The sequence below is a fragment of the Podarcis liolepis genome, assembly GCF_965112155.1.
Source record: "Podarcis liolepis genome assembly, chromosome: 5".
Taxonomy (NCBI): domain Eukaryota; kingdom Metazoa; phylum Chordata; class Lepidosauria; order Squamata; family Lacertidae; genus Podarcis; species Podarcis liolepis.
The window spans coordinates 58,731,299-58,744,373 of NC_139556.1; the positions used below are offsets into that span (position 1 = coordinate 58,731,299).

Below are 13,075 nucleotides of genomic sequence, written 5' to 3' on the forward strand. Positions count from 1 at the left end.
CAGCTAATGCAGTCCGATTTGCCCACGAAAGTTTTAAATGCCCTTGAATAATCAATGGTGCCAAAATGGACAGCAACGGCCTACCTTACTGATTAGCTGTGGCACACATGCAACCAGAGCCACAGCTATGCTATAAGCAAGAGGACAGTACACTTGCCTAGCTAAACATTTTTCAAAAAGAAAAAAAAACTCCTTCCTGCCACTGTTTGGTAATCTGGGTAAGTGGGAAGAATAATGCTGTGACCAAGATGGCAGGGGCCTGAGAGGGAGAGAGAAAGACAGCAGCAGTGGAGGACTCAGATGGACATCTGGGGAAAAGACTTTTGCAACCCCATTTGCCATTGAACCCAATGTGTTTTGACTATATGATTTTGGCTTTAGGTGCAATCCCCGGAACATAATCCCCTTATAAATTGCGGGCTTACTGTAATGCAACAGGTAGGTAGCCGTGTTGCATTTGTTGAAGGAACAAAAAAAATCCTTCCAGTAGCACCTTAGAGACCAACTAAGTTTGTTACTGGTATGAGCTTTCGTGTGCATGCACACTTCTTCAGATACCCTGAATATCTGAAGAGGTATCTGAAGGGTATCTGAAGAAGTGTGCATGCACAAGAAAGCTCATACCAATAACAAACTTAGTTGATCTCTAAGGTCTCTAAGGTGCTACTGGAAGGAATTTTTTTTAATTTTGTAATGCAACAATCTTTCATCATTCTCAAATACAAAGCACACAAATCATTTTGAATAAGCTGTATAGAAATGTAAAACCCCTCAAAGGTCCCTTTGAGGCCTGTGCCCATGGCACCTGCCTACTTGGCCCAATGATAGCCCTGGCCCTGCTTCTCCACCACCCTGGCTACGAGGACCAACTACTTCCACCTGTCTCTTCCCCACCCAGAACTACGTCCTCCACTCCACCTGGTTATTCTTTTAAGAGTACAAAAGCCCTGGCGCTGAAATTTTCCTGGTTTTCCTATTCACTTTCCAATCCTTTTTCCTTTTGTATCAGGGATATTACATCATCATCATCATTCCACCCTTTACCTTATGGTTCGGGGGTGGAACTGACAACGACAGATGATGTTTGACACCTGTCGCTTCTATTGCGCCAACGTGACCGCCCATCGATGGTAAAGGTTTGTCCGGCTGGTTCAGTGTTTTTCCTCGCTTGTTTCTAGTTACCCCCCAGCTTCATTGTTAGGTGGTCGCCGATCCGTAAAACCTGCAAAATGTAAGCCAACTAATCAAGTAGAAGACAAAAAACTTTGTCCTCAGCCCCAACCCCCCCGCTTGCGTTCAGCCGTTGAGTGCGGCCTACCGGCTTCCTGGCTGCGTTTGCGGCATTGCTGTAAAGCGTCACGTTCTCCTCGGTCCCTAACCGCGGGAAGGGGGAGGCAACGAAAGGGCTAGCTCGCGCAGGCGCGGTGTGCGCGAGGTCCAGTGCTGCGGCAGTTCAGTTGTGCGATTTCTTTTTCGCGGAGAGCGACGGGCGAGTGAGAGCCGCGCGCGCGCTGGGAGAGGTGAGCGGGACGGAGGCCGGGAAGCAACGGACTGGCCTCTCGCGCCCCCGTGGCGGCGGGGGAGGGGGTGGAGGGAAGAGAGGCGACCCCCCCCCACCCGCCCCCACTCCTGAGGCAGGGGAAAGAGGAAGAGAGCGCGTCGTAGTTCTGTCACGAAACCCCCCAAATGACGCGGGAGACGGGTCTCTCTCTTTTCCCTCACGGAGGGAGGAAGGAAGGACCCCGTTCCCCACCTGGCGTCACTGCCGTTTTCCGCGCCGCGGGGAAATGAGCGATTGAAATCCCATCCTGTGGGCGAGGAGGGAGCTGGGGAAGGTGCCTCACGTTGGCCTGCTGGGTGGGAGCACTATAACTTTCTTTCTCTGTTTCTCTCTCTCTCTCTCTCTCTCTCTCTCTGTGTGTGTGTGTGTGTGTGTGTGTGTGTGTGTGTCAGAGAGAGAGAGAGAGTTTGTGAGTGTGTGAAGTATGAGTGATGGACTTGAGTAGGAAAAACCCCAAGCTCCCATTCCAGAAAGGGGCAGGATTTGAGTTGGGAGAGCACCCGCTCCTCATTTTTAAGCGATGCTTAAAGTTAACAGGGTTCTCCTCCCCCACACCCCGTGAATGGCTCTTGAGTATTTTCTCCTCTCTTCAGTATTTCTAGTGCAGTGGTGCTGCCTCATCTTCTTCTCCTTACTGAATGGTATCCATAACTCTTAACTAGTGTGGTGTTAATAACAGGAAACTGGAGACACGTAGCTTCTTCTTCTTTTTCTTCCGTTGGGGAGAGAGACAGAGTGAAATTGTAGTGCTTGCTTCCTATGTTCTGTTGAGGCTTGAGTAGAAACACTCTCTCGTGGCAGCACAAAAATGATCTTAGTGAAAATTATTTTTTCATTCCACACACCCTCAGCCAGATGTTGACATAAAAATCATCTTTTGTGTAAGAAGGTGGGCAGTGATTGTGGAAATCAAATTTCTCTTTCTTGTCTCCACAAAGGTCTGTGATTTGTGCGGCTTTCTTTCCCTAGTTTGGCACCTGATAACTCTTGACAGGAACAACACTTTTAAAAGAAGATATTGCTGCACCATTCAGACACCAATGTCTGTCTTCATCAATTCCCTTCCATCTCATGCTGCAGCCTGAAAGAGGTTGCTGCATCTAGCTGCATGGCACAGCAAGCCTTTAATTTGTACATTTTGTTCTTCTTACTCCATCACTGCAGCTGTCTTTACTTACATTCTGTGAAACTTCCATCTCTCTTGCACAGACACTGAAGGGCTGCATTTGCCAAAATTCGAAGAGGGGAAGTTCTTGAGGTGATTTTTTTTTTGTATGTAGAAATCACTTGGTGAGTATGTTTGACTCTCAGTGATCTGCAAAACTCATTGAATAGAAAACATGCAGTCAAAATAGCTAATTGTAAGGGTATAGACTCACATTTTACTAAAACCAAAGTTTTAGTAGTGCAGTTACTTATGTACCATAAAATCTATACTAAAATCCAGTACATTTAGCCCTTGTCCTGAGATTGAACAGCAGTTTGGAAAGACTGCTGACATTTTCTTCTTCGTGTCACTTCATTATACACAATCATGAAATCTGGTGAATAAAGAGGGGGCAAATTCTGTATAGTGTTGGCCTGGCATTCTGATAGAGGCAGTTGGTCTACCATTATGTCATATATTTCAGGCAACCTTCCATAGGGATTGGGATTATATTTTCTTTCACTTTATTTAAATTTTGTTCACTTTAGCACCACCAACCTACAGCAGAGAAATGGCTGCCAAATTGGCAGATTTCTCTATCCATTCAAGCTTTTAAGAATATCTGTCATGAGTGTTTTGTTGCAACATCTAACAATTCTGCTGTAAGCATGCATTGGCCAAATGACCAAGTATGTCTTATTTGTATTTTTGTAATATTAACAGCCATTCCTGGAACTGCAAATAATTAAACTCTCAGATGTGCCAGTAGTTGAACTTAGTGCACTCTGAAAATGCCATCTGGCCAGCTCACTTTTGGTTTTGTGTTCACCTAGACAAAACAGTGTTTAATTGTTAGCAGAATATACCACTGAAACACACATCTAGAACATTTTGAAAAAATGCTTAATTACCTGAGTATATACTGGTAGATTTAGAACCAGCCCAAACTTTCAGTACTTATGCAAGCTTGTGATCCACTGATAATTGGTGGATCAGTGTCTAAGAAGGTTAAAACTTTGGTATAAATGCTAGTTTGTTTGTTTTCCCCATGTTTCCTTTTTTATGATACTACCAGGAAAAAAGGATGAGCCATGGGGGATTATTGTGAAAGCCTGAAGCAGTTGTGTGTTGTGGTAGGGAATGCTTGGAGATATATGCTCTACCCACTGAGCTATCCCATGTATGTAGGAAAGAGAGAGGATAAGCAGGTCAAAGGATATCAGTTATCCTGCTGAATGTGGAGAGGGCATGGCATGGAGGGTGGGTTGTAGTAGTGTTTATAGATGCATGCATCCTGTCCTTTGCTGTGTCCACCCCATCTTTGATATCATCCACTGTGCCCAATAGCCTGGTTTTGTTCTTGAACAGCAGGTCTCTTCATAATAAGACTGTGTTGATCCATGCTTTTATCATGGATGAACAGGCTGACCTGGTGGGGGAGCTGGGTGGGTCTGACCTGACACAGCTTTACCCAGCTGGGTACTCACTGCAACACCAAACCAGACTAGAAGTCTGGCGGGGAGGCATTGCCATTGTTCATAGCAGCTCATTCTCTCACTAGGAAGCCTTTCCACTTAGGAGCTGGACTGGAGGGCCTGTTATGGGTCACGGAGATAGTCTGGGGATGCTGTTGTACCACCTACCCTACTACCTCCCTGATCAAGCTGACTGAGGTTGTTTATGGTGTGGTGTTGGAGGAACTAAGGAACATTCTCCTCTGCTGGCTAACAGTTTTGTTAGCTCCTTAGGAGCCATGGATAGCTGTCCCAGATAGTCACTGGCTCAGTGCACGGAGCAGGGCATATCCTTGATTTAGTATTCACCCAGATGGGGAAAAGGATGGTCTGGATATAGGAGTGGCGTTTGTAACCCTGTTGCCATGGTTAGACCACTTCCTAGTGAAGTGGCAGCAGCCCCTTCCTGCAGGGGATGGGACCAATTTGGATAGTCTGCCCTTGGAGACTAATGGAATTGTATAGGTTCCTGACTGCTCTGTGGGATTTCCCAGTGGATAGAGCCCAGTGATCCTGTTGAGGCCCTGTTGTCATTGTGGCATGGGGAGATGATGAGGGCTGTTGATGTGATTGTTCCTGAGGGTTCTGTCTAATGCGGCAGGGCCTGAACTGTGCCTTGCTTTACTGAGGAGTTGCAGTCAGTGAAGCAAGCTGGAAGACAACTGGAGCAAGTATGGTGGAAAACCTGCTCCAAAGCTGATCAAACACTTCTTACATTACACAGTTCTGCCTACTAAAGTGGCAGTGAAAGAAAAAAGTTGCAGTGAAGAATTACTTTGCTGCCAGTATTGCTTCCTTGATGACCCATCCAGCAAAGTTATTTCAGGTGGTTTGGAGACTAACTGTACTAGAAGTAAAAAAAATCCTTCCAGTAGCACCTTAAAGACCAACTAAGTTAGTTCTTGGTATGAGCTTTCGTGTGCATGCACACTTCTTCAGACACCATGCATGCACACGAAAGCTCATACCAAGAACTAACTTAGTTGGTCTTTAAGGTGCTACTGGAAGGAATTTTTTTATTTTGACTATGGCAGACCAACACGGCTACCTATCTGTAACTGTACTAGAAGTAGTAGATGCATCTTTGGAGCACTTGGTAACATGCTGTGAGCAGCTTGCATGGCACTTCAAGGGTTAAGTCGCCCACTTCCGTAGTGCCTTAGGTGCAGCAGTTTTTGCAAGTCGAGTCAAGGTGTCCAGTGCAGCACCTTCTATTTCATCATAATATATGAGTCAGGAGAGGCTGAGCATGGTCTGGAATATTGTCTGGATGCAGTTGTGGAATGGATGGTGGCTAATGAACAGAGTGTGAACCCTGAGAATATGAAGACGCTGTTGGTGGGTGGTTCCAGTGTCTGGGAGGCTGGCCATTTTCCATTCCTGAATGGGGTTACTCTACCTCTGAAATCACAGTTGCATAGTTTGGGGGGGGGGGTATTCCTGGATTCATCTTTGTCACTTGAGGCTCAGTGGCTAGGCATGTAGCCACTACAGTTAGTGCACCAACTGTGGCCTTTTGTGGAGCGGTATAGCCTGGCTACAGTAATTCATGCATTGGTAACTTCATGACTCAATTATTTCAGTGAGCTCTATGTGGCCCTGATCCAGAAGCTCCAGCAGGTGGAAAATGCTGCAGCTGGACTACTGATGGGGAAAGATTACCGCCAGCACATAGCTCCGGTGGTTAAAAGCTTGCAATGTCTGCCCATATGTTACTGGGCCAGGTTCAAATTCTTTTATTAATTTACAAGATTCTTAACAACATGGGGCTAGGATATCTTAAGGACTGCCTGATATATGCCTGATCATTGAGATGTTTAGGGGAGTCCCTGTTGTTAGTCCCCCATGGCTCAGATGCATAGCTTGTAACTACTAGAAGCTATACATTCAACATAGTGGGCCCGAACTTCAGTGGTTAGCCACCCCTGATGTAAGGAGTTACTGATCCCTCTCTGTTCTTTTCCCACTCTTATTACATATAACAGGATACATTTGCTTATTTATTAAATGTATAACACACCCCTTATTTCTACAGGTAGCATGGTGGGATATAAAAAGGCATGAAATAAAATTAGACAATTTATCAGGTACATTTAGTTGCATTTTTATAGTTATTGATTTGTCTAAAAAAGAACACTCCTTGTTAATAAGCAGAAATATTTAAAAATAATGCTAAGACCTGTTTGTAAACTTAGTGGTGCTTAAAACTGTTGGTTTCATTGAATTTTGCATGTTTGTTTTTTACTGTAAGCTTCTGTGAGTATCCTTTGTGTTAGTTGGCAGGGTATTATAGGAATATACTTTGAGGTTGCATCCTTTAATCAGTAAAATTATATTCAATATTTCTCAGTTCTGTTTTCATTTCTGCTGATGAAATGTTAAAATAAATTATCTGTGTTGGGATTATCTGTGAGCTAAGGAAGATAACATTTACTGCCCCCTATTGGTTTAATGAAGTTTCATTGATTGTAAGGTGCTGATCCCAATAAGATAAATAAATAAATTGAATGCCTTTTAGTGATGAATACAGGGACTTGGAGATACAGTATTTCATAGAATGTTAGAAGCCTTCCGCTGTTTATCTATATATGTGTTTTATATATGTGTGTATGCTCTGGGTATTAAAACTTTGCTTTTTTTGTTATGCAAGCTTATTGTGAAGGAACTAGAAAAAGCAGGGTCATCACACATCTTTTGTTCTACCACCCAATTCTGTTAGCTAGTCAGGTCAAAGTACTGAAACCATGATAACTGAAAGGAGGATGTATACAAACAACACACACACAAAACAACAACAAAAACAACACCCCATCCATTTATAACAAGCTACAAAAATATTTGAGCTCTGTGTTAAAAAAATAAGAGAACTGTCTGGCAATTCCACATCTCCACTTTTTAACTGTCAGATCTCTGTGGAAAGCTACTTAATTTGTCAGCATTTGCAATATTTAGTTCAGTGCTGTGTTAAAAGGGGGGGGGGAGAATAACCTATATGTGTTGTGTTCTATTTTTGAAATGTGCATTTCTTGCACACAGACACCTTCTCATATGCATCATGTTAGCCTGGGAAAAGACTTTATATCTTAAGCATGCAATATGGTAGAAGTTCTTTGATTCAGTTGCTTAGTTATAATAGTGTTAGGAGCACTGTAATTGAAATAAATTGCAGAAGGTTGTTTCTGATGTGCTTGGCATGTTTACAGGTTTCTATATTTATTTGAAGCTATTTACAGATGCTTGGCCTTTAAAATAAGTTTTTGTAATTTAAGAAAGGTGCCATAGACTTTATAGTTCAGAATTTTAGCTGGCTAGCCGCCTATGCTGTTAACATACTTATCCTACTGACTTACAAAAGTATGTCAGGGTTCAGCTCAACTTATTTTTAACTTGTACCCTTCGCATCATTTGAAAAGAAACATTTGTTAAAGTAAACAAAATCATTAACCCAAAGGAAGATCAGTACTGTACAAGGTTCCTGCATCCTCCTTTCTGATTCATCATAGCAGCTTGAAATCTGTATTGCGTTGTGTCAGTTGGTATGGACAGAGGTGAAAGCAGTAAAATAACTTGGAATGGAGTTACATTAAGGGATTGGATCCACTTTATTTACACTGGTACCTTGGGTTACAGACGCTTCAGGTTACAGACTCTGCTACTGCTAACCCAGAAATAGTACCTCAGGTTAAGAACTGTGCTTCAGGATGAGAACAGAAATTGCGTGGCAGCGACAGCGGGAGGCCCCATTAGCTAAAGTGGTTCCTCAGGTTAAGAACAGTTTCAGGTTAAGTACAGACCTCCGGAACGAATTAAGTACTTAATCTGAGGTACCACTGTATGTGTGTGTAATTTAAGAACAGACCTCTGAATAAAATAAATTAAAAAAAAGAATGGATCTCCAGAACGAATTAAGTTCTTAACCCCAGGTACCACTGTACTGAAGTAAGAATTCGAGTATGACCCTATGGAACTTTTGGTAGAAGTCATAATCCATTTTCATCACTGGAATGAAACCTCTGTACTTATTGATTCGCTTTGGTACTTCAAACTTAAAAGGGTGTTGCCATAGTTGAGGCACCAATTTAGTTAATTGGCTAATACTATTTTCTTTTGCATCTTTAAGCACATTATTTTCCATCCTGCCAAGCATTACAAGATTCATTGATGAATCTTAGGTCCAGTTCAGACGCTTACCAGGGCTGAAGATCTTCTCTCTATGGTGAAGGAGCAAATGTGTGTAAACTTATAATATCTTACTCTGACACAAGGATTCAAATCATTAATTCTTTGAATTCACAATGGGAAGAGATTCAGCCTTCTGTGTGTTTGGGTATTTACTATTTGGATCCCGGTGTCAGATTTAAAGTTAAGTTTGGAGGGGGAGAGGCACTTGCCAACTATTGTTCCACTCTACCAGGGGAAGAATGATTTTTGGCTGAAGTAAACTGCTTGTATGGAAAAACTGTGCTTCTAGGGAGCTGAAGGTTCTTGAGAAACATAAGGTAAAGGTAAAGGGACCCCTGACCATTAGGTCCAGTCGTGACCGACTCTGGGGTTGCGGCGCTCATCTCGCTTTACTGGCCGAGGGAGCCAGCGTACAGCTTCCGGGTCATGAGGCCAGCATGACTAAGCTGCTTCTAGCGAACCAGAGCAGCACACAGAAACGCCGTTTACCTTCCCGCCGGAGCTGTACCTATTTATCTACTTGCACTTTGACGTGCTTTCGAACTGCTAGGTTGGCAGGAGCAGGGACTGAGCAACGGGAGCTCACCCCGTCACGGGGATTCGAACTGCTGACCTTCTGATCGGCAAGTCCTGGGCTCTGTGGTTCTTGAGAAACATACATTTTTATTAATTTATGTAGTGCTTATAAGCAAAAAAGGGCTTCCTTACATATATGGAACTGATGTCTGAATTTTAATTACTTCTGTTCGCTTCTCCCCATATGTATTCCTAACCATCTCTCTTACTGAAATGATGAATGGAAAGGAAATTTACCTCAGTCCTTTAATGCATTCATTCTCTCTGTTGGCTGGGGCTGCCCCCACCCTCAAGGAATTAACATGTCAGTTTAGGAAAGTTTTAAATAGCAAAATGCAAAGAGATTGAAAATTGAGCAATTTGGGCCACATTTGTCAGCACAGCTGACCTAAATTGATGGTTGTAAAAACTTTATACTTTAAGTCTTTCCTGTGTTTAATGATTCACAAATCATAATTGTGATACCATAAGGATATTATCCTTTTATTAGTAGCTGCTGGAATGACGGTGGCTGGAGACTAGAAAATGTCCTCAGACTTTTCAAGAGGCAGTTGATGGAGAAGCCAAGTCACAATATCAAACAGGCCAAAGGCCAAGTCAAACCTGATACATTTGCAACTGATGGTTCCTGTTTCTCCCTTTCATCAACTCCTTGTCTGACAATTTAAGACCATTTCCTGCTTGTGCTGGTTTCTGGAGAGACTGCTTCAGTATGCCTTGTTTATAGTGCTTTATCTGCTTGCTCCTGTACTCCCTCCAAGTGTGTTGTTACATAGAATGAGACACGAGAGACCTGCAATTGTTGGTCTGTTGCTGTTGATTCTTTATTGTAAATGTTAAATTGTGTAAATAAGTTTGATATTCCATTAATAAATGGATGTAATTTAGGTAGGTTCTTTCTCTTTCTGTAGTACTCATAGAAACATAGACTAGATGACTTCTGATGTACCTAAGCAGCTCTTGATGCAGGGTATGCATTACTACAGCATCCTTGTTAGGTGACAATCCAGTCTTTCATTTGAAAATTGAAATGAAAGAGAGTCTATCACATCCCAGACAGTCTGTTCCACTGTCAAATGGCCCATAAAGTCAAAAAGATCTTCCTAAAATTTAGTCTAAATCATTTTCCTTTTAATTTAAATGGCTTGCATCCTATCCTCTGGAGCAGCTATCATCATCTGTGTGATAGCTCCTCAGTTATTTGAAGATGGCTATTTTATTGCCTTTTAATAATCTTTTCTTCAGGATAACCACATATACCTCCTTCAATCTTTTCTCCAATGGCTTGGTCTTCAGGCCTCCTCACCAACTTTATTGAGCTCTGCATGCATTCCAGTTTGTTCATATCCTTCTTTAATGTTGGTTCCCAGAACTAGACATGAGCAGAAGAGAGCTGCACCATTCCTTACCATGAAATAGACCAGGCTTCCTCAAACTCGGCCCTTCAGATGTTTTTGGCCTGCAACTCCCATGATCCCTAGTTAGCAGGACCAGTGGCCAGGGATGATGGGAATTGTAGTCTCAAAACATCTGGAGAGCTGAGCTTGAGGAAACCTGATCTAGACACTGTACTTCTGTTGATGCAATCTAGAAGCATTCATTCAGTTCGCACAGCATTCTTGTTGAAGCAAGCTTGTTGAAGCATGCATACTGAAGTATATACCCCCACAAGTATGCTAGAGTCTCTGCTTTGTCTTTTTTTTTTTACAACTAAGATAACTGTTTTTATCAGCCACTTGCTTTCCCCCAAGTATTTATGACTCTTTTTAAAAACAGGGAGTGGTGAGACATACATTACAAACTAAAAAAGTGTCTTCATTTGTTGTTTCAGAATTAAGTGACAGTTGCACAAAACAACAACAAAATGACAACTTCATGGAGTGACAGATTGCAAAATGCAGCAGATCTTCCTGCAAATATGGATGGCTATGCTATGAAGAAGTATCGTCGGGAAGCATATCACCGGTAAGCTCTTTATGTAAGGAAAGCATTTTACTGCAGGAAAAAGCAAAGTTCCAGAGCCCTAAGGACCACATTCAAATATCTCCACATGGTTGAGAGCCAGCTGGCATTGCTTTCCCTTCCACAGGCCCCTGTATCTCTTACTGCTGGTTTCTCTCCTCAACTCAGACGTGGCTTCTTCTTTTTTTACTATGCATGTCTCTGGCAGTGTCATTCAATCTGTCTATTTATATTGCATAACTTGGTGTTTGCAGGATTGTGTTGCTTCCACCATTGTGCTATTCATTCTTAGGCAAAGAGGAGGTAGAAGGGATGCTTGTTTTTGTGAGTTGTGGTATTGTTACCCCTGCTATATTGCAACAGTGTTATGACCCAGGAACTAGACAACTGTTTTATATTTTTTTATTTAGATGGCATATACTTAATGTTTAAATTGATTTATGTAGGCTTTTTCTACTTTTTAAGATTAGAAACAAATTTTTAAGGTTAAAAAGGAGAATTCCCTGTTACTTTACTCTCCACAAATGAGTGAATAACGTCAAAGTTAGCATAATTGGAGAGGGTTTGGGCTTGTAATGTTATGAAATAGAATTAATTGACTTGGAGAGGAAAGTAGGAGAATTAAGAGAATGTGACAGTAGATTAAACCTAAGTTTAATTCTTTGCTAGTATAGAAAAGAGACAATCAGTTGGTGTTGAACAAAGCCTAAAACTGTCAACAGGTGGTTAAGAGGAAATAGTTATACTTGGTTGTCATCCCTATATTATTTTTGGCTCATCTGAATATTAAAAATAGCCTGTCCCTACTTGTGCAGAGGAAAGATTGATGACAGACTTGGTGGATGTAATGGAAAATATTTTTTTTCCAGCTGTTGCTTTGCCAGTGCCAGTGGTGTCAAGACAACAATAATAGCCCTGCCACATTGCTACAAATTCCATGGATGTTTCATAAATATAGATACACATATTGAGGACATGTGGTTTTTAACAGAAGAAATTAGTTTTATATCAAGTAATCATCAGTGGGTGTCTTCTTGTGTCAGATACAGATATGTGCATATGGTATAAGAGAATTCTGAGTTGGCGAGGAATGAAATAATTTCTATAGCTTTAAAAAAGTCCAACTAGCAAGGTGGTCAAATGACCTGGATAGCTCCTCCTCCTCTTTTCTTTCTTCCTTGTAGTCCATGTTACTTCTCTAGGTCTCATTGATCAGTTTCACGTTTGGAATCTTCTTGAAAACTGAGCTTGACATTTCTGAAGCCTCAGTGTTGTGACTAGCCTGAACAGTGCAATTCTGTACAGTACATATGTTCCTAGTAAGTCTCATTGACCTCATAAGTTGTTACTTTCAGGTTAGTATGTATAGGACTGCAGTGTGACAAAGCACTCCTAATCTCCAGATTTGCTGGCTGAAGGGGGTTAGGATGGAGCAGAGATACCTCTCTGCCGACTTTGTCATTGAAAGGGCTTGTCTGCCACAGATATCCCACTGACCATGTCCAAGCTATAGATTTCTCCAGGTATAGATTTGCTGTTGGTGGTTCTTTTGCCTTCAGTGGCCGATGTTAGGCCCTGGGGTGATAATGATCTTGAACCTACCAGCCTCTGGCAAGCCCTGAAGTGGATGTAACTAATGAGAGACTTTGAAAAATCTGTAGGGGAGAAAAAAAGTAAGACTTCCCTCCCACATCTCTTGCCCTGGTTGGTAAGTATTACTGCTTTTTGAAAAAGGCAACACACTCCTGTTTTTAGTGGTGCATACTAGCAAAAGGCAATATGATTTAAAAAGTAGCATGATTGTACAAATTAATTAAAATAGTAAAAATCAAAACAAATAAGGCTGCAATTTATGTACACTTATTTTGGAGTAAGTCCCATTGGATTTAGTGGGGCATACGTCTAAGTAGACACCCCAGAAGATTGCAATGTAACATTTTTAGAATAAAGAGGGAATGTCTTCCTGGCCTGAATCCACACAGCCCTGGGAATGGGAGTCCTGATTTACCATACTTTTCCATGTATAAGACTAGGTTTTTTTACTTTAAAATAAGGTTAAAAATCTGGAGGCGTCTTATACATGGATAGTGAATATGCCCATTTTCTAAATTTGGGGTCCCCAAAAGTAGGGGG

General features: G+C 42.0%; 1 protein-coding gene across 14 annotated transcripts in view; it reads left to right on the forward strand.

Moving 5' to 3' along the window:
• The first annotated feature begins 1,385 nt into the window (after positions 1 to 1,385).
• The window catches only part of NT5C2 (5'-nucleotidase, cytosolic II), an 82,808-nt gene continuing 71,118 nt past the window's right edge, over positions 1,386 to 13,075 (forward strand). For 6 of the 14 annotated variants that reach the window (XR_014526700.1, XR_014526701.1, XR_014526702.1 and 3 more), the window contains exons 1-2: positions 1,386 to 1,520; positions 10,812 to 10,945. Coding sequence is in view for 4 of the 14 variants with exons in the window: in XM_083505086.1 (XP_083361212.1) it covers positions 10,845 to 10,945 (101 nt within the window). In the remaining 10 variants the exon portion in view is untranslated. Of the gene's footprint in view, positions 1,858 to 10,809; positions 10,946 to 13,075 lie in introns of those variants that run through there. The other 8 variants (XM_083505080.1, XM_083505077.1, XM_083505078.1 and 5 more) reach the window with 7 other exon arrangements.